We start from the raw sequence: 25,762 nt of genomic DNA, 5'->3' as shown, positions 1-25,762 counted from the left end.
GGGCATTCACACTGCGGGGTCAAGGAAGCTTTGTGGCAAAAGAGGCATTTACACTAGCTTGGAGGAATGGGTGAGATTAGGATATATGAAGATGTAGGGGAAAGGGGCATTCTGGAGGGAGAAGGCCATGTGAACCAAGGCCTGGAGGTAAAAAGCATGGAGACAAGAAGTTCAGTTTGGTTGCAGCAAGGTGGAAGAGAGGCTGTGAGACTGTAAAGGCAGCAGTGTCAGAACTCAGGAAGCCTGCGAGCCAGGCCGAGGCACCTTGGAAGGTCCCAAGGCCTTTGCCCAGCAATCCTTCCACTGTGCTTCACGATGCCTGGTTTCACTGTACCCTAACGGCCAACAGAAACCCCCCCCACCCCAACAGTTATTCTCACGTTTTTACAGCATGCGACAGCTGGCAACATATTCTCATACATATTATCTCACTCATACTAAGGTATTACAGTGAATTAACTGGCCGCATAAGGTATTCGATCTTCAAAGAAAGGGCAATGCTTACCCCAAAGGAAGGAACCTCTAACAGCCATTTCTGACCTTCAAGGAAGGACTGACTTTTGGGTGGCAAGTGCTTGCCTGGGCCTCTCAAATTCCGCCACCTGGGAAGAGGCTTGTGCCTACCTGACTGCCAGGATCCTCCTCCTGATCTCCCTTGACGTCTGGAGCAGGGGCTGGTGTGACCGTGACCTCAGGGAGCTTGGCCGGCTCCTCCTCTTTAAAGGATAAACATGGGATAGGTCAGAAGAGTGTGCTGGGTGCTGAGGGCAGTTGGCAGAGATGGTTGGCTACAGGGCTATTGGAGTTGTCCACTTCAGGGTCTCAGAAGGTCTGTTTGGGGCACTCCCCATCAACCGGAGAAGGAAAATGATGTGACGTGAGTTGTTCCCGTCCTGTCCACAGAGATATCTGCACGTGAGGACAGCTGGCAGCAGCTCTCCTCACTCTCCCGGATTTCCAGGCATTCACATCCTGGCACTGTGGCCCAGGATACTATGAACAGCTTGGGAGAGAGGGCAAAGCCCCAGCCCTCAGTGCCTGGCCCTTCCCCCTAACCAGCTGCGTGGAGAGGAGCCCGATGCTTTCCAAGGCAGCAGCCAGGGAGCCTTGGAATAGGATGGCGGGAAAGAGAATCGCAAAGTCTGGAGATCTGGGTTTGGAACACGCCCTCTCACTTCTTGGCTACCTGGCTCTGGGCAAGCCACTTGATCTCTCTGAGCTTCAGTTTCCTTGTCTACAGAGTGGGAACAATGCTGCTGTACCTGCCTGCTGGGTGGATGAGGCAGGCCTGGGGTGCTGTGCAGAGCTGTCTCAGTCCCTTGTCCCGGCTGCCACATGGATGCTGGACTTCTGTGTCAGCAGACCCCTGATGGCCCTCCATTACTAGGGTTGCTGGTCTCAGACCAATTCCCTAGAAGCAGAGTCCTTGTGTAGAAGCAACAGGAAGAATAAACAGAGTCCAGCAGACTCTCATCTGGGACAAGATTTAGCAAAGAAGTTCAACCCCCTCTCCAGGCCTTGCCTACCCTATGTGAGGAGAGTACAGAGGGAGCTGTACAGGCCCTTGGGCCTGCAGCCACGTCAGGAAGGGAGCGCAGTGGAAGGAGTAGGCCGGACGACAGTGGGCACAGGGCAGCGCTAGCTCATCACTCCAGCTGACTGGCCCAGAGGGGGCGGAAGGCACGCCCAGACCCTGGGTGACAGGAGGCAGGAAGGTGGCAGGAGAAAACCAGCTGGTCTCACCTGGTTTGCTCTCTGCTTTGGCCTGAGGCGTGGCTTTTGCCTCCGGAATCAAGGTCTCCTCCTCCTTGTCCTTGGAGGGCCGGGCTGTGAATGAGAAAAGAAACACGTCTCATCCAGGACTGCAGGGTCCCTGCTACACCCTTCAGCTAGCCTGGTCAGCTGACAGCCAGAGCAGCTGAAGTGGGTGGAAAGAGTCTGGCCTGGAAGTTGCAACATGCAGACTCTGGTCCTCCTCGGCCTATTCACAGTGCCCAATTCCCAAACTTCTGCCTTAAATTCCCTACACTGTCACTAACTAGCTATGACCTTCAGCTAGTCACTTTCCACTCTAGGCCTATTTCCTTTCTGATAAAATGACATGGTTAGACTTGGGGGCAACAAATAGTATTTATGTCCTTTATGAACTCAAGTGATGGCTGCCTGAGTGCTGAATTGAGAATTCTGCTCCAAGCTTGGCTGCAGAGCACCATGATTCACTGGTGATGTCTGAAATGGGCAGGGAATGGGGAAATAATGACAGGGAGGTGTTAGGGAGGTGTTCCTGCAACCCTTGGACTAGACTGTAAGGTCTGCAGTTTACCGTCTATGAATTTACTAGAAGCTTTGCTCTGGCTCCAGAGGCACTACTGGTGGCCATGTTCATAAGCCTCCCCTCTCCAGTGGGAAAGGGAAATGACGGATCATCAAGCTCCTGTCACACTCCTTTCGACCTCAGACACCTGGAACCCAAGCAGAGCCTCCTTCCAGACCCCTGTGCACGCCTCCTGCTCTGCTGGTGGTCCTCAGAGCATCATGCACAGAATAGCACTGTCCTGATTGCCAGAAAAGAAAAATGGGGACGGCAGCTCTCTTTCGATATGACTATGTTCCAGGCAACATGCAAAGTGCTATAGTTTCAGCTGAGAGGCACAAGACTGAGCTGCAGGGGCTCAGGAGGGCCCTCCTCACAGCTGTGCAGGCCGTGGGGTGAGGACGAGGGCACGGGCGGCAGAACAAAGCCGTGGGTCTATCTGGGGTCCAGGCTGGCTCCGCCCGTGAGTGCCGGGTGGCCTGGGGAAGCCTGTGCACCCTCGCTACACCTCAGCGTCCCCCCTCTAAAGAAGCAACAATATGATACACTTGGAACACTGATATGGGGGTCTAAGGGACAAAATAAACAAAAGTACTTTAACTGCTGCATTAAATATTGCTATGTTAGCTTCGATTTTGGAGCCAGATGCCTGGGTTTGAATCCTAGTTCTGCCAAGTGCTAGCTGTGGATCCAGCAGGGTGATCCTCTGTACCTCAGATTCCTCACCTATAAAATCTTAACAGAGTTGTTGAAGGAATCCATGAATTTATATACGAACATGCTTAAATCAGCGCCTGGCAGCTACAAGATACTACGTAAGTGTTAGCTATGACAACCATGATGAGCTGACAACACTCGCTGAGAGCAGCTGTTCCACCCAGGAAGCAATTCTGCACCTTTGAGGCCCAGCATTCCAGAGGGTCTGAGTTAGAATGGACCCCAAAGATCCTCTAGTCCAGAACACCGGCACACTGTGAAGATTTGGGAATCAAACTCTGCCTGGGTCCAGAATGGGTCCAGAAGCAGAAACAGGTCCAGAGTTTCCTTCTCTCAACCTGTCTCCTGAACAATCAGGGTGGTTCAGCTGCAGCTGCCTCTGGCAACTGGCTCCACCCCACACAGCCATCACTCTGGCACGTGTGATCCCTTGAAGCATCCTGTCCTGGTGGGCCTGCTCAGCAGGTCCCATCAGAACTGAGATGTCAGAAAGTGAGTACTCCACTGCCTCCCTCATGCAGACAGCTCCAGTGCCCCACGGACACTGATCAAGCACTGCAGTCTTCTGCTGAACAACACATAACTTTTCCAAGGGCTCCCCTGGCCCCAGTCCTGGTGCCAAGAATACCTGTAGACTGTTGCCTGGAGGGGCTGGCAAGAAAATCAAGTTTCCCTCTTTATTCTTCTTCTTCATTACACGCCCTAACCTCTCATTTCCCATGCCCTAAGGAACGCAGGTCAGCTTCAGGGCCTTTCTCTGTTTCTTCATCTCTTTCATATACATACGCACACATCCATGTGAAATCACCAGAAGAAGCATGAGGTACTAGAGAGGTAGAGCCCCTGCCCAGGGTAAGAGTTCAGACCACGGATCAGCTCTGTGGAAAGAGCTGGAATACTTGGAAAGGGTAGAAACATCTGGACAGTCATCTGAATATAGCATACGGAAACACAAACATGTGTCTGGAAAGTGCTGGGAACAAAGGTCTTCATCCCAGCCCTTCCTGGGTGGAATCTCGGGGTGCAGGATAAGGGCTGGCTTCTCTGAGCAGGACTGCACGCCAGCAACATCAGCAAGCCTCCCCCGGGAGGGCCACTGCACGCCTGCCACACGCCCACACAAGACGTGCTTGTCTTCCTGGGGATGACGGTCACTGGCTCCCCCAGCGCTTGTTTCCTCACGTGGCTCCTCAGCTCTCAGCATGGCCGGATCATCTCCTTAGTATCAATCTCCTCTGACCTCGGCCTGGCCTGGACACGGCCTGGACTTCACATAATCCTGTTAGGACAAGTAGGCCAGCGGGCAGCTACTGGTCATGGAAGAGGATCAGGCAGGGGGCCCTGGAGGCCCATTCAGGAAAAGGTCTTTATCTTTAGGACTTTACTAGAGACGGCAGTTCCACAAGGAGAGCCAGGCCTAACCCAGGGATACAGCTTCCTTCACGGTGCCCTGGCCAGATACACGCCCAGCACTGACCACCCACAGGCTGCCGATGCTGCAGACTGCACCCTGAAACCCCAGGGGTGCTGTTTTTTTGGAGCTGACATGGGGGTGGCCTCTCCCAATGTCTGTGGAGACTCACCTTCAAGATTTTGTACATAAAGTTTGATCACCTTATCTTTGACTCTACTTTTCACAGTACAATATGCTTGTCTTAAACACCCAGTATATTATGTGAAGAAGACGCTTCAGGGTCTGAGAAATTCTGAAGCCCCTAAAATCTGTCCCTGGGCCTCACGGGTCAGTCTCTGGTGTCACATTCAGCTCAGGCCTCAGCCTCCTGCCCAACTGCACTCCAACTCCTTGGCTTCTGCCCCAAAGTCAGCTTTCTCTGATGGGCCTCCTGCCTGGCTCCAGTTCTGCACCAGCATCCCAGAGACAGAGGCGACCCAAGAGAATAGGAGTGTACCTGAGAGCGCCCCTTGGGGCCTGCAAAGCGTGTCCGAGACGGCGCTCTGAGGAAGCGGGGCAATAGGCAAGATGTGGAAGGAGGATGGTGAGACTCTCAGCTGTTTCTATCATTTGTCAAGTTGGACTTTAGCCTCCACTGCACTTTGGACCCTCAGACTCCCAGAAGTGGTCCTGCTGGCTCTCGAGGTGTCCTTTGGGATTCCTGGCTGGGGGAGGGGTCAGCCAGGTTCCTGGGACTCCAGAGCTGAATACAGAGCAAAGGAAGGTACCAGCCAGAACTTCCAGCCATGGGGCCCCACAGGAGGTGCCCCCAGAAGCAACCTTGGCCACACTATCCGGCTGGAGACTCTGTGGGACATCGGGGCTGACTCATGGGAGTGGGCTTTGCAGAAAGTCACTGAGGGCAGCCCCCACAAAAACCAGCGCAGGGCACGCGACCCTCAGGGCCCCACTCACTGCAGATAACCCCTTTCGTTTCACAGGAGGGACAAAGAGACAGGGAGGGAGGGGTGTGCATAAGTAAGGGCAGCTCCACAGGGTCCTCTGGGTGAGGCTTCCCCGACTGGCTGCCCTTGCCATCCTCCGACTCCCGCCCTCGCTCCACTGCCTCTGCGCTTCACAAGCCCCGGTTCTGCCCAGCTCAGAAGGGAAGGAGTGGACAGGGAGACCACGCAGGTCTGGGCAGGCCTTGCTTACCTTCCCCCAGAGGGTCCAGGCTGTGGAGCATGAGCTGGTAGATGGTGCTGCGGATGGTGCTGTTGTGCAGAGAGGCCGAGCTGCTCCCTCGGGTCAGCATGGATGAAAGCTGAGCAGGAAAGAGCCGCACAGGCCTCAGTGGGCCCCCGTCCAAGCCAGGGGAGGCGCCACACGGGGGGGCCTCATGAAAAGTAAAGATCAGAGCCTTATCTTGGTGTCCCCTCTCCCTTCACCTCAACAGGAGAGTTACAGTGCTTCCCTTCTCAGCCTCCCCTCAACTCTTCTACGACTGGTTAATTCTACATTCCCAGTCATTCCCCAAGCTCTTGACAGGAAGCAGACGATGTATATTAAGGACACCACATTCCTGAGGGTGTCCATCCCCGCAAGTCCACCCTCTAAGAAACAGTTTCACCCACACACCTCACAGACAGCCCCACTGTGCATGCGCACAGCCCCTGACAGTCCACAGAGAACATCCTGGTGCTCTGTCACTGCCCACCCCCGGAGACAAGCAAGGCTATGATATCCACCTACAGGAAAAAACCGAAAAGTCAACAAGGCCGCGTGCTTATCCGTCTTTGGGGTGTCAATGAAAGAGTTAAGACAACGACCCAGGTCTTCGGAATCCAGCCCTTTCTTTTCTATCCATGTGCTCAAGAGACCATCACAGGTACACACATACACACATCTGTATATGCAGACACACAGATGTGACACATACTCATTCGTAGCGTTAAGAGAGACCAAAGGCCCAAAATGGAGTCACTTGTGCTCTGCTCACATCACCAAACTGAAACATAAGACACCTAACCTAACTGCAGTTTCAGCCCCTCCCAGGAACGTACTCTTAACCAGTTAGCCTGGAATGAGCTGGTTAGCACACTAGTGAGGTGATCTACTGATAGACCCTTGCTATCCCCCAAAGGAAGGTGACCTTGCCTGAAGCAACCAGGAACTCCTTTCTATTTGCTAAATGGGATGCTGCCCAAGTCAGGAATGATTGAATAAAGCCAATCCGATCTTTACATTGACTCAGTTGGATTTTTTGTTCATTTTTTACACTAGTGACACACGTAGAAACACCGTCTGATTTACAAGGAAACACCCAAAGACAGACTTGCTCAGTCGTCTTCCTTTCCCAGCCAACCCTCTGGATCTGAACTCTTCTGCCATCTAGTGGCTGTGGTCACACAATACTTCACAACAGTCCTAGGAATTTTCGTAGGATGGGGGAAGTTTCATTCAGGACCCAGCCTCTTCTAAGGTCCTCATTCTTCTTCCCAAATGCCCCACAGACCAAAGGCAGCTAAGACATAGATTTTCAGAAACCTCAGATCCCCTTGGCCCGCCCTTTGTATGTTTCTCTTAGTTCTAGGGCATTCCAAAGCCACAAGTAAGTCTGCTTTTAGACCAATCAGAGTGTTGGGGCTACAAAGTGGGACTTGAGTTTGTCTAGTCCAGACATTTTACTGATGCAGAATCTGAGGCCCATGCTCACACAGGCAGTGAGCAGTGACATTCTGGGCTTAGCTCCCAAGCTAGTGCCCCTCCAAGGCCACCTGGAGGTGACAGTCCCTCTGGCTCCCTCCCTGCTCACCCTGACAGAGTTCCCAGGAGCTTCCCAGGCTTGAGCCCAGCCCAGGATCCCCAGCTTCTGGGCCACAGTGCCCCGGGTCTGTGGTCATCCTCTGAAACCCTGCAGTGGCCCCCTGGGCAGACTCCACATGACACCCACCTTCAGCTTCTTGTTATCCTGCTGCTCATCCACCACAACTGTCCCATCGCCCGGCTGCAAACAGGGACAGGAATCACAAGATGTTTAGAGAGACCCTCCCCCCTCCTCCCTACTTCCCTCTCTCTCCAGGGAGCCCTCTTGTGGGAACACAGAAACACACCCAGACATAACGCGGCCCCAGAAAATGTTTCTAACACGTCCCAGCCTGCCTTCCACAGTCTGGCTTCAGTCTGCATGCAGCAGTCCCAGTCAAGTGTGTCCACTCACTGAGGCGCAGTAACCCAGCGACACTGTCCTTCAGTCCCTCAGCACCACCCTCTTCACCCACCTCAAAACCCGCATCACACGGTCCCTCCTCCTCTGTTTGGAACCCTCTTCCCCCACCCCGCATGGTTCAGGTCTGCATTTGTATGTCACCTTCCTCTGGGAAGCTAAGGTGTGCATCTAATTCTCTTTTATGGACACCTGTTCTTTTCCTTCATAGCACTTTCCCCAATTTATTTATATGCTATTTGTATGGGATACCCTGGTGGCTCAGACAGTAAACAATCTGTCTGCAATGCAGGAGACCTGGGTTCAATCCCTGGATCAGGAAGATCCCCTGGAGAAGGAAATGGCAACCCACTCCAGTATTCTTGCCTAGAGAATTCTATGGACAGAGGAGCCTGGCAGGCTACAGTCCATGGGGTCCCAAAGAGTCAGGCATGACTGAGCAACTAACACTTCACTTTCATTTGTATGCTGGCAAACACAAATAAATTGACTGTCCCACTAGAACCTTAAAGATAGACTATCTATTTCATTTATGATACCTGCTTATATGCCAAGCATAAGAACGCTGCCTGGCATTTAGCAAGGGTTCAGTGGAGAAGGCAATGGCACCCCACTCCAGTACTCTTGCCTGGAAAATCCCATGGACGGAGGAGCCTGGTAGGCTGCAGTCCATGGGGTCGCGAAGAGTTGGACACGACTGAGCAACTTCACTTTACTTTTCACTTTCATGCATTTGAAAAGGAAATGGCAGCCCACTCCAGTGTTCTTGCCTGGAGAATCCCAGGGACAGGGGAGCCTGGTGGGCTGCCGTCTATGGGGTTGCACAGAGTCGGACACCACTGAAGCGACTTAGCAGCAGTGAATACTGGCTGAATGAGTGAACAGTCAGCAATGGCCTCCTCCGGTAATCGTCTTTACCTTAGCATTGCCTCCACCATCCCATCAACCTCCATGGCAAGAAGCAGAACTGGACTTACTACACTCCCATCTCTGCCTGATCAGAAAATGTAGAAAATGCTGCTCAATTAGGGGCTACCCAACATTCATCCACCCAATTTGCTCATTCATTCAGTTCTTATTTTCTGAGCACCTGCTGTCTACCTGGAACTGTGCTAGTGTTGTGGGGATACAAAGGTGTCCAGGGCATGGATTCTTTTCTACAGAAAAGAATCAAGACCAACGATAACATCACCACATGACAAGGCAGAATGTGCCTGAAGAAATGAGAGACACAGATAAAGGTACTGTGCTAGGATGGACATGGAGGCCTCTGAAAAGTAGGTGAAATCTAGGTCATCTTTGAAGGGGGTAGAGGTGTGACTGCTTGGACACACACTGTCGAATGGATGAATGAACATACAAGGAATGAAACAAAACAGAAACAACCAGTATGACTATGAAGGGGGCACTGTGCATTTTTTGGACAAATCCGCTCTTTCACTGGGATACAGGAGGTTACAGCACCAAACCCCACAACCCAGCCACCTCACTATTTATTATGTCCGATTCTCACCAGTGAGTTCGGAGAAATATGAGCAGCCAAGCTACCCTTTGGGATGAGTGGTTCTGTTCACAAAAGCAAAGGAGAGACTGACTTTTGCCCCATGAAGCACATGCTTCGTGATTTCTCTTCCATTCAGACTTATTTAAATCAAAGTACTTCTCTATGGTTTCCTCTTCATTGTACATATCAACGTCTTCTACCCTCAGTAGGCACTTCTAACTTTCTGAAGCCCTTCACATGCATTTTCTCACTTGATACTAACTCTATGAAACAGACAAGACTAGTATTGTTGCTATCTTGGCAGATAACAAGACGGAGATGCAGAAGGGGTCTGTGACTTGCCCACACTCACAACAATAGTTGCAGAATTCCCCATCTCCTAATCTCTTTTCAGAGGTTTGTTTTTGTTGTTACTTTTACTAACTCACATGAAGTCAAATTTATATTTCCTAGTGGCTCTGTTTCAAACTATTGACATTTCAGGTAAATGGATGTAAACGTCTGCCTACATTTCAGTGTGACAGATGGGTCCATATGTGGGTACTGGTACCGGCAATGAGGTGCTTTCAGAGTATCCCCTTATTACACACACATTCCCCCATGAAACTCTCACAACACACCAATCATCCCCCTCTTTCTTCAGCGCCCCCCACCCCACCATCTCCTCATGAAAATTAACCAAGAGGCTGAGGAAACTAAAGACTTCTCTCATACCAGCCAAGCCCCCAACACCTGTGAGGCATCTTGATGAGGATGAGCGACAGGGTCCCTTGCAGCCGCTCACTGACCAGTGGTGAACAGGGCAACCCCTCAGGGGGCCTGTCCTCCTGACCTCCAGTTCCTATCTCCCACCGACACAGTGGGTGATCACACCTCTCCCTTTCTAGATCATCAGAGACACAGTTCCTAAACTGTGCATGTGATATTCTTTTAGACATTCATTCAATAAAGATTTTCTAAATCCCTGGTCTGAGCCATAACGTCACTGAATACAGTCTAGCACCCTGATCCACTCATTTTTCTAGGCTGGAAACCTGAAAGTCTACCCAAATTCCTCCCCTCACAACTCGTGTACAACTGTCAGGCGTAGCTCCTCAAAGTCCTCCAATGTGGCCTCATTCCTGCCTACAATCCCATAACAGCCTCCTGACTCCTGGTCTGTTCTTCTGGTTCATTGTTCACCCCTCAGCCAGAGTGATTTTCTGAGAGAAGGACATCATGTCCCTTCCCTGCACCTTGGGGGCTCAGTGTCCTCAGGGGGGACTCTCCTTAGCTAAGCATATTCTAGCCTCCTGCTTACCTACAGTCCAGTCCTTGCTGATAGCAACAGAATGCAAGCCACATTTGTAATTTTAATTTTTTTAGTGGTCACATTTTTAAACAGTAAAATAAACAGGTGAAATTAATTTTAATAATGTACTTTAACTCAATATATCAAAATTATAGTTCAACTTGTAATTAATTTTTAAATGTTAACAAAAAATTTTACCTTTTTTCTCATACATGCGTGCTCAGTTGCTCAATCATGTCCAACTCTTTGAGACTACATGGACTACAGCCTGCCAGGCTCCTCTGCCCAGGGGATTTCCCAGGCAAGAATTACTGGAGTGGGTTGCCATTTCCTCCTCCAGGGGATCATCCCAACCCAGAGACTGAACCCACATCTCCTGCACTGGCAGGCAGATTCTTTACCACTGAACCAACTGGGAAGCCCCTTTTTTTCAAAGTAACCCTCTGAAACCCTTTCATACTTATAGCAAATCTCAATTCAGACTAGCCTCACTTTAAGAACTCAGTAGCTAGAAGTGCATTATTAAAATTAGTTTCACCTGCTTTTTTTTTTTTAACTGTTTAAAAACATGCCTTGACATGCATAAAGGCCAGGGGAAGGAGAGAGGGTGAAGCTGCACTGGCCTTTACACACGCCTAGGAGATGCCTATCGGAGAAGGCACCCCACTCCAGTACCCTTGCCTGGCAAATCCCATGGACGGAGGAGCCTGGTGGGCTGCCATCTATGGGGTCGCACAGAGTCGGCCACGACTGAAGCGACTTAATAGCAGCAGCAGCAAGAGACTCCTATCCCTTCTTCCGTCAGCCAACCCCTGCTTGTCCTTCAAGATTCAGCTAAGCATCACCTCACCTACGAAGCCTTCCTTGACTTTCTGTTGAGATGTCCACTCTCAGCAGTGCTAAATCCCTCAGCACTTAACTATATCATTACACAAGATACAGTAAAGTTTAGTCTTACTTTTCTGTCTTCCCCACTAAGGGGAATTTACCACAGAACTGATAAACCTTAAACCTCAGGGTCCCTCTGCCCCCTACACAAACCGTTCCAAGGCCTCATGTTTAATTTTGTAGCAATGGTTTTATATTCCTTTTCTTAAAGAGTGTCAGACCCCACAAAACCTGGATCAACTCCTGTTCCTCTGACAGGCTGAGCCGCTTGTGGGCTGGGACTGTGCCTTATTTCTGACTGTATCCCCAGTTCCTACACAGGTCTCTGACAAAGAGAGTTCATAAATGTTTGCCAAATAAACAAACATTGGAGTTCTTTAGGGCTTAATCCTAAACTCTCTCTCCCCCTCTCCCTCTCTTTCAGAGTAGCATCAGCTGGTCCTTGATTTTAATAACCATACATTTGTTGGTAATTGACAAATTTCTACTTCCAGCCCTGACCTTGTTCATAAGCTTTAAGTCCATTTGTGCAACTGCCTCTCAGAGGCATCCACTCGGAGGTGACATAAACCCTCAAACTCATTCCAGGGTGGGAACTTGTCTCCCCGGAACCCGCTCTTCCCATACTCGTCCTTTTCTCACCAGATGGCGCCACCATCCACCCGGCTGCTCAAGCCAAACTCCTTGCCTCCCTCTCACTGGCCCTCCACATCCACAGTACCACCAAGTCCAGGTGATTCTGTCTTCAAAATACCTCTCAAAGATACACACACAAATATATGCTGGGTACCTACAATAACCTCCTAACTGGACTCCCTGCTTCCACCCTCACATACCCACCATTCACTTTGTACACAGCAGTTAGGTAGTGACCTTTTAACTACGATTCCTCATTACATCATTTCCCACTGAACTTCAGATAAAACCCAAACTCCATATGTGAACCACAGGGCCCTGATGAAGCAACTCTCCCCTTACTCACTAAGTATCTGTTGTTGCTATCTAGTTGCTAAACTGTATCCCAGCTCTTTGCAACTCAATGGACTGTGGCCTGCAGGCTCCTCCTTCCATGGGAATCCCCAGGCAAGAATCCTGACCTCTAATTCTTTCCTCTAATGCATCAACGTCTGTCCCTGCTCTGAGTCTTTGCAAATGTTCCCTCGTCTTCCCCTATGGAGCATGGGGAAGAAATCCAGAAGAATCCTCATTCTGCTCATGTCTACTTGGACTTCTCCTCCAGGAGGCCTCCCTTGCTCTCCCTGGCTGACGGGGGCCCACTACCTTCACTCTCCATCACATGCACTGCTTATTGTCTTCACAGCACTTTTCATACTCGGAAATATGTTAACTTATTTTACTTGTCTATCATCCATATGCCCACTCCCCCACATTAAAGTATTTTCTGTCAGTTTTATATTTCCAGTTTATTCAGGTGGCAAAGCATCTAGAAGTCATGCTGTTTTTTGTAGAACACCATGATTACCTAAATTCATATTTAATCCCATCACATACACTAGGGAAAAAAAGATTACCCTGTTGTATGAGTAGACACACATCTATAGAAAAAAATAAGTCATTCTAAATGTGTGATCAGATGTTTGAGTTTTTCTGTTAATATCTGCTTGTTTCTTATGATTCATTTTGTCCTCTGCCAGCACCCAGCAGCAGATGAATGCTGAAAGCTTAAGAGAATTTTATGAGGAAAAGAAGCCTTAACACTGAGGACTTGATTCTTGCCATATTTTCCTGATAACTAGGGGGAAGTCGACTATTATTTAAGAGTTTAGGGAACTCTTGGTGGTCCAGTGGTTAGGACTCCATGCTCTCACTGCCAAGGGCCTGGGTTTGATCCCTGGTTGGGGAACTAAGATCCCACAAGCCGCATGCTGCAGCCAAAAAATGAGAGAGAGAGAGAGAGAGAGAAACAGAGGAGGGAACCCCTCAGACTACCTAGGGTGAGCGCTTCGGGGGCACAGTGAACTACCTGCAAGCTAGCAAAGGCAGGCCCACAAGGGCAGGAAGGGCGCTGGTGGCTGCTGCTTGTTCACAGCAGACAGCTGGCTGGCTGGCAGCGCAGGCACCAGAATAAATGCCAAACCTGACAAGAAAGGGAAGACTGGTTCCTAAAGAGACACCAGGTTTGTCTGCTTGGGGCTCCTGTTGGTTTCTTCCTGCCAGGAAGAAAATAGCCTGTAGCACACTGAAGAAAGACTGACAGACTTCTTCCTGGGGGTTATGCTCGGGGCAGAATGTGGCTACGGGTTCCAAAGGAGCTGTCTCATTCCCCACCTTGCAGATCTTTTCACCACTGGTGCTCTGTGGCAAAGGGCTGTCTCGCCAACCAGCATCTCATGCAGACAGCCCGTTCTTTCTACCTAAGCCTGCAGCTCTCTCTACAAAGAAGAGCCCAACATCCTTCAAGTACAATAAGGCATTTTAGCCAGGTTAGAGCCTCAACTCCAGCTTTCTGCAACTATGCATGGTCAAGGAAGGTCAGATATTTATCATTTGGGACCAGAACAAATAACACTGATAGCTTCAAACCCAGGTACAAAAGTTTCAGAGCAAGCTAAGTTAGACTGTGTTGATAACTATACAAACATTTACCATTTCTTTACCGGGTTCATAAAAGGCACTCTCAAACCAAGACAATGTTGTCTGAAATATTCTTAGCTTTGATTTTTTTTTTTTTTGCAGCCAGTGTTAAAAGAAAGACTCTAGTTACTATGTGTCTGTGTTTGATACTACATCATTTTTTTTTTTCCTGGAAATATTTTCAAGTGTGAACTCTGACTAGAATCATTCACACACACACACAAAAAAACCCACTTTATTCTAATTCTAGATTATCAGAGCAGAATAAAAAGTGAAAGCTCCTCTAGCTGAGAAACTCCACAGATAGCAGCTGGGTGAATATTTTATTAAAAAAATGAATTGTTCTATGCTGATATTACATCTTCAAATTGTTCAGGTAGGAGAACTCTCAGGAAAACACCACAGGGCATTCCTATTTGTTTACTTATCGTCTGTGGCTGCTGTCAGGCTACCAGGACAGAGTTGAGTAGTTGTGATAGAGACTATAAGGCCTGCAAAAGCCTAAAATATTTACTGTCTGGCCCTTCTCAGTAAAAGTCTGCCAAACCCTGCCCTAGTTCATCCTATTCACTTTACAGATGAACAGCGTGAGATCTGGAAGAAAAGCAAAATGCCTTTGTAGCACTTTGCACAATGTCCCCTTTATAGTCACTTTGGTCTATGCCAGTCCCTTTTACTGCTTTTCATTTAAGTGCTCAGTAATATAGGTTTATGAAGTTGCACTGACTTGCCCAGGGTAACAGGGAAAGTCATCAGAGGAGACTGGGTTAAAACCCAAATAATGGGCTCATGAACTGGTGACAAGGACCACCAGCTAGTTATGCAACTCTGGCTGAGTTACTTATCTTCTCCAAGCCTCTGAGCTGCAAAATGGCAATCACAATCTATTCTCGCAGAGGTTTTTTTTCTTTTCTTTTTTGGCCATGCCAAGCAACATGCAGGATCTCAGTTCCCCAACCAGAGTCTGAACCTGGGCCATGGCAGTGAAAGCCCAGAATCCTATCCACTAGGCCACCAGAGAACTCCCGTGTTGCAGGGTTCTACTGAAAAGTTGTTGAGGTGATGTACGTATGTCACAGGCCCTCCACAAGTGTGGATGCCTTTCCCTACTCCCTTTTCTCTGTAAACCGGAGACCCTGACCTGTTAGAGGAACAGGCTGTTTCCGTGAGGAAACAACCAAATACTTGCAGAGCTTCTGCTAGGGATGAGGCATTGAGCTTAGCCCTTAGGGAGATACAAAGATTATTTCCCCTATTTAATAGCAATGATGAGCCTAATCCCATGGCCACACCTCACCCCTGGCTGCCAAGAGAGGAAGGGAGAGGCCCAAGTGTCTTTCCTGTTCCTGGCAGCTGGCTCCCACTGCCCTCTACTTCTCTTTCCCCTGCTTAAACTTCCTGAGCAGTTGTGGCTCTGACTTCTCCCCAACCCTCCTCCTCCTTGACTCCTGACCACTCTGTCTGCCCTTTCCCTATTTCTGACTTCCTTACCTTTGGGGCGTGGCTGACTTGTTAAGCCTAGTTTCCCTGCCTTCTCCAAGTGATGCTCAAAGGGACCCATTAGTCAGGGAAGAGGTGTGAACTGATAGGTCTGTGTGAGTGACATACAAGGCATGCTCATTTTATGAGTTAAAGTTTCGTAGGTAAAGTAAGGCAATTTGCAGGGGTGAGTACACACTCGCATAAATCACAAAAATGAGTACCAACACAGAAAAGGGAGTAGGGAAAGGAATCCACACTGGTGGAGGGCCTGTGACATACGTACATCATCTCAACAACTTTTCAGTAAAACCCTGCAAGACAGGAGTTCTCTGGTAGCCTAGTGGTTAGGATTCTGGGCTTTCACTGCCATGACTCAGGTTCAGACCCTGGTTGGGGAACTGAGATCCTAATGTTGCTCGGCATGGCCAAAAAAGAACAGAAAAGAAAAACACAGATCAAAGATTGGATTTTCAGAGAATCCTTGAAGAAGTCAAACAGAATGGCTTGCCTCAGTCTGTTAGTGAAGGGCAGATTAATTTATCTCCCTCTAACATGATCACAGGTCTTGGGCAGCCAAACACATACATAATGATATAAGCAAAGGCAGTTACCCCTCTCTCTGGCTATAAGAAACCTGGGGTGAAACTGAAAATTCACATGTTTTCAAAAACCATTTCTAAATAGTTATAGCTTTTTAGTTATTTGAACTAATTTTTAGAAGGCAGCTGTTCGTGCCAGAAAGTCCTGAGTATAGGTTTTCAATTTTAAATAAATACAAATTTACTGTCAAGGACAGCCAGTATTTCAACCTGTTTTTTTAAAAATAATGCTGTTAATTAAAATTCATACTGGATCCGTTTTAATAAATAGATAAGAACAGTTGTAATTAGCACTGCTCTCACTGCTTGGCAAAGAGCTGCTACTAAAGACCTTGAACAGTCTTTTAAGTAAGTTACAAATTCTCTTTTGAAATCACAAGTATACTTTACTTGCTTGGCAAGCTTTCTCTAGTTCTGATAAAATGGAAAATTGAGAATTTGCAGAGTTTAAATGAAAACAGAATTACTGTGAAGGACTGGGAGGAAAGTCAGAGGCATTTTGAAAACTGCTGGTCTAACATACACCAAACCACAGATGCTTTCCCAGAAAAGAGTATCAGGTTTCACAGCCACCTTCAGCAAAGCCTGCCCTGACAGCTTTGTTAGGAGAGAGGCCCCTGTTTGTTTAAACGAGGTAATGCTCTGAGTCTCCCTTTCTTTTTGAAGCCTCTGGCTTCTTACAGCAGTCATCTGGGAAGATAGCACTGAATGGGAAGTTAGGATACCACGTTCCCATTCCAGTTTGGAAACTTTCCAGCTATCCAACCTTGGGCAGGATATTTCTCCTTTTGGGGCCACCACACAAATACGCTAATTGAAGGTCAGTTGATCAGACAGATAACCGCTGTGTTGGGCCTGCCAGAACTGAACTCACTTAGACACAGGACATTAACAATGAATGTTAGAGCTAAACAGAACATTTTCATGATTAGTTGGACTCTGTCATTTCCCCCAGAGACGGGAAGGGGTCTGTCCAAGGTCACATAGTTAGAGGCCTTGGATTAGAACCCACATTTCCCAACTCAGTTCCATGCTCTGAACACTGCATGTTATCTCAGAAGTCCTAAAGGAATTACATTTCATTTCTTTTGTACCACGTAGCTCTGAGATGTATTGCTGAGTTTGGTCTCCATCCTGCCCACTCATCAAAATTGTGCTGGATTAAGCAGCTAAGTCCTTCTACTCTTTGCACGCAAAATTCTGCTCACAATACTGGCTTCTCTGAGATCTGAAACAGGCAGGCTATGAGCCAACCTTTGCCCAAACTCACCTTTAGGAGCATGAGAGAAATGAGGTCTGTGTTCCCTAGGGTCCTCTCACTTTTGAGTCTCAAGGAACAAAAAACTTTGGGATGGATGTTTAGAGATCACTTCCCCAGTTAAATCGCACTGTCCAGATTATTGACTCAAGCAATGAATTTAGCAAGAAGGTCCCTCACGGAGGCAGAGAAATTCTTGGAACAGAACTGTGGAGTCAGAAGAAAGCCCCAGAGTTGGAGCTCTCAATATCTGATCTCCAGTCAGCACTGAAACAGAGCTCTACACTCAAGGCTGGCCTGTCAGTGGATGAGAGGAGCTCCCACCTCCAATATTTTAAAAACCAAACAAAGCTCAAATAACCTCCTCCTTCTCAGATCCTAACCAAGCTACCAGCCCCGCCCCACCCAGGTCTGGAATGTGAACAAACAAGATTAATTGAAAGTAAGGGTGCTAGATAAACCCTAAACACCACGCACATGGAAAAGATTATCATTTTTCCCTGCCTGATATCTCCCTGGACATTCCCCAAAGCCCAGCTCAAATGTCATTTCTGAAGACCCAATCCAACCAACCTGGGTTCATCCTGGCTCCACCACCTATTTTCTCTGTGACACTGAACAAGTGCTATAACTTCATTAGGCCTCAGTTTCTTCCCCTGCCAATGGGGGATCATAATAATAACCATTTTATGGGATGACTAGGTGTTGACCCAAGGTCATTCTTGCAAAAGGCCCAGCATGGCAACTGGCAGAGAATAGGACTCTATAAATATTGAATGAATTGCAAGGGAACCAGAACACTCACTCATCTCTTGAGGTCTGATCCAGCTTTGTTCATTCTTCAGTCCCTGTCTTCCCCCCGACCCTGTTCTTTTGCCCAAAAGGAGCTAAACAAGCCTGAACCAACCTGCTCTTACCTTGCTGAGGTCCCCTAGGGCCATGACCTTGGCCACTGGCCTCTTGTTGAGCTGCTCTTTCACCCAGAGCTCGAGCTGTTGGTTCCACTTCATGGTGAACACATAGAAGGCATAAGCCAGCAGCAGGAGCACGCTCTCCCACCATGCAATGAGGCTATCCAGGAAGAAGAGGATGAGCATCATTAGGTCAAAGATGTAGAAGGTGATGTCTCGGAACAAGGGCCACCAGGTGAGGTTGAGGATCTCCCGGGAGAAGAGGGCACAAGTGCCAATGACAAAGAGGATGTTGAACACCGCAGAGCCCACTATGGTGCCAATGCCCACGTTGCTATGGGAGATGAAGACGCCGATGAGGGAGGTGAAGAGCTCGGGGGCAGAGCCTCCAGCAGCCATGAATGTAGCGCCTGCCACATCCTCAGAGATCTGCAGCTTGTCTGTGATGACGCCCAGGGCAGGGACAAAGTACTCGTCACAAACGATGGCCAAGGCTACAAACACATACATCATGCCAAAGATGTGCAGGACCACCCAGCCCTGCCTCCGCTCCTCCACACTGAACAGGTCTCGGGGGTACTCTGCCTTGGGGTACAGGTCTGGCTGTCCTGAGGGACTAGGAATCCCTGGGATCACAGCTGTTGTCCAACTAGGGGAGGGGGCAGTGGGTGCAACTGGGGCTGGCTCCACCACCAGGCAGTGGCGGACCTGAATGGTCGGATTTGCCCTAACCCTGGGAGCTGCTGGGGTGCTGGGTGCTTTGGAAGGGTTTTTCAAAAGCCCCCTGAAGGTGGCTGAGGATATTCTGATGATCGGTGCACTGGTTCTGGGCAAGGGATTCCTGACTTTCCAAGCATCAGTAGAAGCTTTGGTTTCTGTTGGGCTGCTGCGTGTCATGGTGCTTATTGTCACTTGCCCCTCAGAGACGGCCGCAGTGTGCTCCAGGACCATTCCTTGGGGTGTTGTCAGATTGTTTTTCCCCACCAACCCCTGGTGGTTGGTTGAGCTATTACTGTCCACTCTTCTGGGGGTAGTTAGGGTCTTCTTTTCTACCACATTTCTTGGAGAAGTCAAGGTGTCTGTTTCTAAGTCACTTAACAGGAAGGTTGGGGTGTTATCAGTTATTCCCTTGAGAGGAGTTGGGGTGGTTTTCTCCACTAGTCTCTTGGATGGGTTGGTCGCCAACATTTTCTTGGTCGCCATAATTTCTCTGTCTTTCACTGTTGTTCTGGGGGTGATGCCATGGCTCCTTGGCATTGTCATGAGTGTGGATGGGGCATAACTGTTTACCATTCTACCAAGTGGGGATGGGGAGTATTTCTCCTCCTTTCCCCTGGATTGAGTTGGGCGGGAGCTCTTTACTTCTCCCCTGGCTGTCAAGCGGGTATAACTATTTACCATTGGTCTGCTTTGAGTGTAGTGATTCAGTACTCCACTGGGTGTGGCTGAGGTGTCTTCCTTAACTTTTCCTGTGCCTGTTGGTGTTGGGCTGTAGTTATTGGGTATTGCTGGAGTGATGCTGGCTGTTCCTCTAGGTGTACTGGGGGTGTTCTTCCTGGCTATGCCAGGTGGTGTTCCATCTCTGCCTGCTGTGGCTTCCGGTGCCCATGCCTCAACCTCCATTTCAGAGCTAGATTTTGAAGTCTCACTGCTCACCATCATCATCTCCTTGTTGGAAAGGTCCCGGCTGGCTACTTTTACAGGGTGTTGGGAAGAGACTGCTGCCCACAGTGTGGGGAGGCCCTGAGGGCTCGTCAGGTACTGGTAGGTGGAACCTATGATCAACATTCCCAATAGGAAGAGGGGGCGACTCCAATGAAGTCGCTTTGGCCAGAGTGACCGCCTCTCCTGTGCCCCCATCCTGATCAGTTTCCCCATGATGGCCAGTTATCCCTGGCTATAGAAGGCCTCTCATTTTGTCCACAGAAAAATGGGGGATGCTCTGGGATTCAGATTAGATATCAGAGAAGATTCCTCCATGAAGTCCAGCCAGAGGGTAACCACAAACCTAGAAAGAAAAAAAAAAAGACAAGGTTATTTGCTCCTAAAAGGACAGCTGGGATCCACCAAACCCTCATCTGGAAGAGAGACTATTCACACAGGAGCCTTTGTTGTGAAAGTAATTGTTTCTGCTGGGAAGAAAAAAAAAAAACTATCCTCTGTTCCAGGAGACAATGCTTCCTCATGGGAAAAAGAGCATCTCGAGGTCCTCATGCTGTGTAGGCACGCCAGCAGCCCAGGTTCCTAAGCTGGGTCTACCCAGCCCTCCTTGGGATCCTTGCAAAAGGTCTGCCCACACTTTTCAGGTCCAGCCAGAGTTGCTGAGAGCTCAGTCATCTGTAGCTGGTGCCCCAGGCCACAGATCTTAATTTATCAAAGGCAAAAAGGAAGTAAGGAGATATAATTTTAAGCTTTAGACAGAAAGAGACAGTAATGGAAAGCAGTTCCAGAGACATCGAGGCTCTATGTGTTTTTATTGGACTGACTTAAAATGATTCCACCATCATTCAGAGGGGACAAAGCCTAAAAGTCAATGTCATAAAGCTTCCCAGACAGCGTGGTGTCATGGGAGGAATACGGGGAATAGAGTCAAAGATTGGGTTCCCAGACCTGCTGCTTACTAGCTGCGTCACCCTGGACAGGCTGAACCTCAGCACCTCATCTGTAAAATGGGCATGCTAACATATACTTTGATTATGCAAATATTATCTCTGAAAGGACATCTGGAAAAGAGAAACTAAGGATCCGGGATGAGAGGGAGACTTACTTTTCAGTAAATTCTATTGTTTAGTCTGTTTAACCTTTTTATCATGTGTGTATTACAACTTTTTAAATTTAATTTCATAGAAATAATAATAGTAATAACAATACCTATAAAGGTAAATAGCAATAACAATACCTATGTCACGGGAATGTTGAGATAGCAAAAACACATAAGGTCTATGAAAAGCATTGTACAGAATCGATGCCCCATATGGGTTAATTTTATATAAGGACTCAGAAGGGAAGCATATTTAAGGCCCAAAGTAAATATTAAATCTCTAATCAATGTCCACAGATTATTACAAAACAATAACTAGAAATGATCAGTTTTGTATATGAAGTAATATATTCAAAATTAAATGAATAACACATAGAATCTTAGGTCATTAAAGGTGGAATGAATTACATTGTTTAATACAACTCCCCATTTGAGACATGAAGAAACTGAGATCCAGAGAGATGTGACTTGCTCAACATCACACAGCTAGTGAGCAACAGTGCAGATGAGCTTTCTAAGGAACCAGTCTTTCCGGACATACCACACTAATTAGCAATGCAAATACAGCTGTCTTAAAAAGCAAAAGGAGAATTATGGAATAAATGAATTTCCTTCTTTGTCCTTGATTCCTATAATTGTCTTTCCACCATCTCCCTGTCCACCCTATCCTTTGCCATATATTCAACACTCTGAACCTGCTAAAGAAACTTTGGAGAGTATCTCTTTCTGATGTTATGTAACAGAGATGAGCTGGCACCCCAGCTGGTCCCTCCTACCTAATCACATCATTTACCTTCAAACCTGGACATCTGGGTGTCTTCTCAGTTCTGGAAACTTGTCAGAATCAAGGTCTCAAAGAGTGGGTCTGAAGCTGTACAGCAGAAAACACCCCATTCTCCTGTCCCCTGACCCTATGGAATCCTAATTCAAGGCAGGGTCAGGTGTGAAGGGCGTCTCAGGGGAAGGATATCCAATCCCAGCTAATACCCGCTTCTAAGAAGCTTATCAGGGCATTGTACAAGTTCTCAGTCCCACTGCCTCTACCAGAGCCTGCGAGAGTAGACCTTCCACCAGAGACATAGGTGGGTTCTCTGTGGGCCCCTGCATTCAAGTGGGAAATGGTGGGAACGTCTCAAACTTATTTCTAAGCTCTGAGAATGAGCAGGTATCCACGGTTCCCATGCTTAGGGGAGAGACAGATTTGAAAAGACTTAGAAGGCACTCTGGGAACCAAGCGAAAATGTCTAAGGCTTAAAAGATCAGACGACCTCAGTTAGCACCAGGCTCTGTTTGCTACCGTGTGATTCTAAATGTAATTTAAATGTAAATACAGAGATAATAACACCTGTCCTACCTATCTGTAGGGTGGATGTGAGAATCAAAGTTAAAAATAAGGGGGTACCCACTCAATTTTGCTGTGAATCTAAAACTGCTTTAAGAAATAAAATCTATTTTTAAAAGTCAGGGAATGTGGAGGAAATACTTTATAAACTTTAAAGCATTTCACACATAAAAATATTTTATCAGGTCTAAGGGAAATTCTTGGAGGAGAGGGCACTGACACATCACCCCAGTGCAGGCTGGCACATGTTGTCGACTGAAAAAAAATGCACAACCTAAAGGTGGAAAATTGGTACTTCCCTGGAGGTCTGGTGGTTAAGAATCTGCCTGCCAATGCACGGAACATAGGTTCGATCCCTGGTCCTGGAAGATCCCACATGCCAAGGGGCAACTAAGCCTAAGCACCACAAACCACTGAGCCCATGTGCCTACAGCTTGCACTTCTCAACAAGAGAAGCCACCGCAGTGAGAAGCCTGCGAGGTCTACCAGAGAGTAGACTCTGCTTGCTGCAACAAGAGAAAGCCTGCACACAGCAATGAACACCCAATACAGCCATAAAAAATAAATAAATAATTTTTAAGTGGAGAATTAGGTTTTATTTGGGGCATTACTGAGGACTTAAGCCCAGAATACAACCTCTGAGATAGCTCTGAGGGACTGTTCCAAAGAGCTATGGGAAATGCCAGAATAATACAGGAGCTTTTGCAAAACAAACAAACAAACAAACAAAAAAAAACCAGGTAGTCAAAATCAAAAGATTACTGCCAGTTAAAGAAAAACAGACATCTCAAGTTGAGTTTACCAGTTTTCTATGTATGGAATAGTGCAAGAATCTGGGCTTAATGAAATTATTCCTATGATATGCACCTTACCTATGGTGGTGAGGGCAGCGGCAGAGGCCGATGGCTCGATGGCTATAACATACTTTGTTTACTGATATGGCAAGTGTTATTTTTTGCCCTTAGCACCTCCTCTAGGTCATAAATCTGACCAACATTTAGGAGGCATTTTATGACCAAGTTTGTCCCATGGCACTAGGCCTATAAGGTCAGTTCAGTCACTCAGTCATATCCAACTCTTTGCAACCCCATGGACTGCACCAAGCCAGGCTTCCCTGTCCATCACCAACTCCCAGAGCTTGCTGAAACTCATGTTCATCAAGTTGGTGATGCCATCCAACCATCTCATCCTCTGTCATCCCCTTCTCCTCCTGCTTTCAATCCTTCCCAGCATCAGGGTCTTTTCCAGTGAGTTGGCTCTTCACATCAAATGGCCAAAGTATTGGAGCTTCAGCTTCAGCATCAGCCCTTCCAGTGAATATTCAGGACTGATTTCCTTTAGGATTGACTGGTTTGATTTCCTTGCAGTCCAAGAGACTTTCCAGCATCTTCTCCAACACCACAGTTCAAAAGCATCAATTCTTCGGATCAGGCAAAGATTCTGTTGATAGGTTAATGTGCTAATTTTGGATCAAGCCCTATTGATAATCTAAAATTCTCTGGATTACCCTTGCAGCCCAGTGGTTAGGACTTGGTGCTTTCACTGCCCAGGGCCTGGGTTCAATCCCTGATCAGGGAACTAAGATCCCATAAGCCACATGGCATGGCCAAAGTAAATAAATAAATAATTGTTTTTAAACATTCTCTGGATCATCTATCTTACTAGTCTATTATGATCCAGGAAATATTTTCCCTTGCTGCTTCTTCTCATACCTCGAGTTGCACTATTACAATTATTCTATGCAGAGTTATATATATGATCAGCTGCCTCATGACATTTCATAGTAGTCATAGTGATAATCGCTCAGTCATGTCCAACTTTTTACAACCCCATGGACTGTAGCCCGTCAGACTCCTCTGTTCATGGGATTTTCCAGGCAAGAATACTGCAGTGGCTTACCATTTCCTTCTCCAGAGGATCTTTCCAACCCAGGGATCAAACCCAGATCTCCTGCATTGCAGGCAGATTTGTAGTCTAAGCTACAGGGAAGTTCTTTAGTCACCACTAATTTTATTGGAGGCCTAGTTACATATTGGTTTATGTAAGAGACAACAATCTCAAAAAATAGATAGGATATAAAAATACAGCTAGGATGTTAATAAAATCATAATATAGCAGAGAGAAGCACAAGGAATAAATAATTTGAAAACAACAGGAGATAAAAAATTAAAATAATGAGTGGTAGAACTAGTTGTAATCTGGTTGTAATAAGCAATTAAGTCCATGGAAAGCCAGCTAGAGAAGCCAAATTCTGGAGGGATAAGGTAAAACGAAAAAGATAATGTTTTATCTTTGTTTACAAAGGGATACTTTATCAACTCGTTATAGGTCACAGTGTAAGAAGAAAGGTTCTCTGGAAAAAAAGATTTAAAAGCCAGTATACTTCATGAAAAAGTTATAAAATTATAAATCATACTTATCAGTTGATTCAATCCCATGCAATTAATTCTTGTTCATCTGGATGAAGTCCCCAGGTTTTCCATTGGAGTTTTGTAATTTCTTACCCAGTTCAGTAATATAATCCAAAAGTCATCAGAAATTTATATTTGTCAAAAAGTCTTTTTTATGAATTTTCTTGGAAACCTTCCTTTTACAGCTGCATCAGAGTAAAACAATTGTCTACAAATGACAAAAGACTTAAAATGGCATGTTTAAAGATTGGATTACAACACAAGAAGAAACTTGGATATTTCTGCAGCATACAACATGTTAAGATAATAACTAGATATGACTGATACTACCAGGATATGTCAAACTTTTAGGAATTCCATATAAACTGAAATATCTATATTAATGACATTTACCCACACAATATAATCCAAGAACATTTATTTCCAATCACTTAACAATACTTCTCAAATAATTTAACACACCAAATAAGCCCAATTAGTTTAATATTCCTCTCTTTGGGATGTTTCAGAGGCCCTCTGAAGCATCTCAAAGTTAGCTGGAAGTCAAAGGAACTTTATTTAGAATTTGACTACAGGAAGTTTGTCAAAATATCAAAAGGTCTTAAAAGCACTTGATCAAACAGGATCATAGGTCACTGTGAAACAATACTTACTTTCCACCCAAAGTGACAAGAAAAGATTTTTAAAACAAATACAGATTATTATGAAAACAAAAAACTTCATAATCTGTTGTCAAAAATAGCTCAACATTCCAGGAAACCTTTGCTCTCTTAACAGAGAGAAAACGAAACACTAATCCTGCACTAGCCCACTCTCAATAGCAAAATTTCTTACCTAATTAATTTAATCCAATCCCAGCCTAGCATGTACAAAACTTTTTTCTCAGGGCTTCCTTTTCAAAAACCTTCCACAACTTTTATATTAGTTTATCTTTTATTTTTCTTTTCCATTTAGAAATAATCAGCTTTAGCACAAAACCACTTTCCCCTTAACAAAATGCACTTCCATTCTCCATACCTTTTGCTAAAAATACACACCCTATTTTCCTTGAAGGAAATACTGAAACATTT

At 46.9% G+C, this 25,762-nt stretch overlaps 1 protein-coding gene across 1 annotated transcript in view; it reads right to left on the bottom strand.

Moving 5' to 3' along the window:
* SLC24A1 (solute carrier family 24 member 1) overlaps positions 1-20,184 on the bottom strand; it is a 28,169-nt gene extending 7,985 nt beyond the window's left edge. The window contains exons 1-5 of the mRNA XM_027553011.1: positions 18,185-20,184; positions 7,378-7,431; positions 5,640-5,748; positions 1,744-1,827; positions 625-716 (exon numbers count right to left, since the gene is read on the bottom strand). Coding sequence (XP_027408812.1) covers positions 625-716; positions 1,744-1,827; positions 5,640-5,748; positions 7,378-7,431; positions 18,185-20,056 — 2,211 coding nt within the window. The 5' untranslated portion in view covers positions 20,057-20,184. The remainder of the gene's footprint in view (positions 1-624; positions 717-1,743; positions 1,828-5,639; positions 5,749-7,377; positions 7,432-18,184) is intronic.
* Between the last annotated feature and the right edge of the window lie 5,578 nt (positions 20,185-25,762).

The sequence above is a fragment of the Bos indicus x Bos taurus genome, chromosome 10 (assembly GCF_003369695.1).
Source record: "Bos indicus x Bos taurus breed Angus x Brahman F1 hybrid chromosome 10, Bos_hybrid_MaternalHap_v2.0, whole genome shotgun sequence".
Lineage (NCBI taxonomy): Eukaryota > Metazoa > Chordata > Mammalia > Artiodactyla > Bovidae > Bos > Bos indicus x Bos taurus.
The sequence above is the reverse complement of the archived record's forward strand: the minus strand, read 5'-3'. Positions and strand labels throughout refer to the sequence as shown.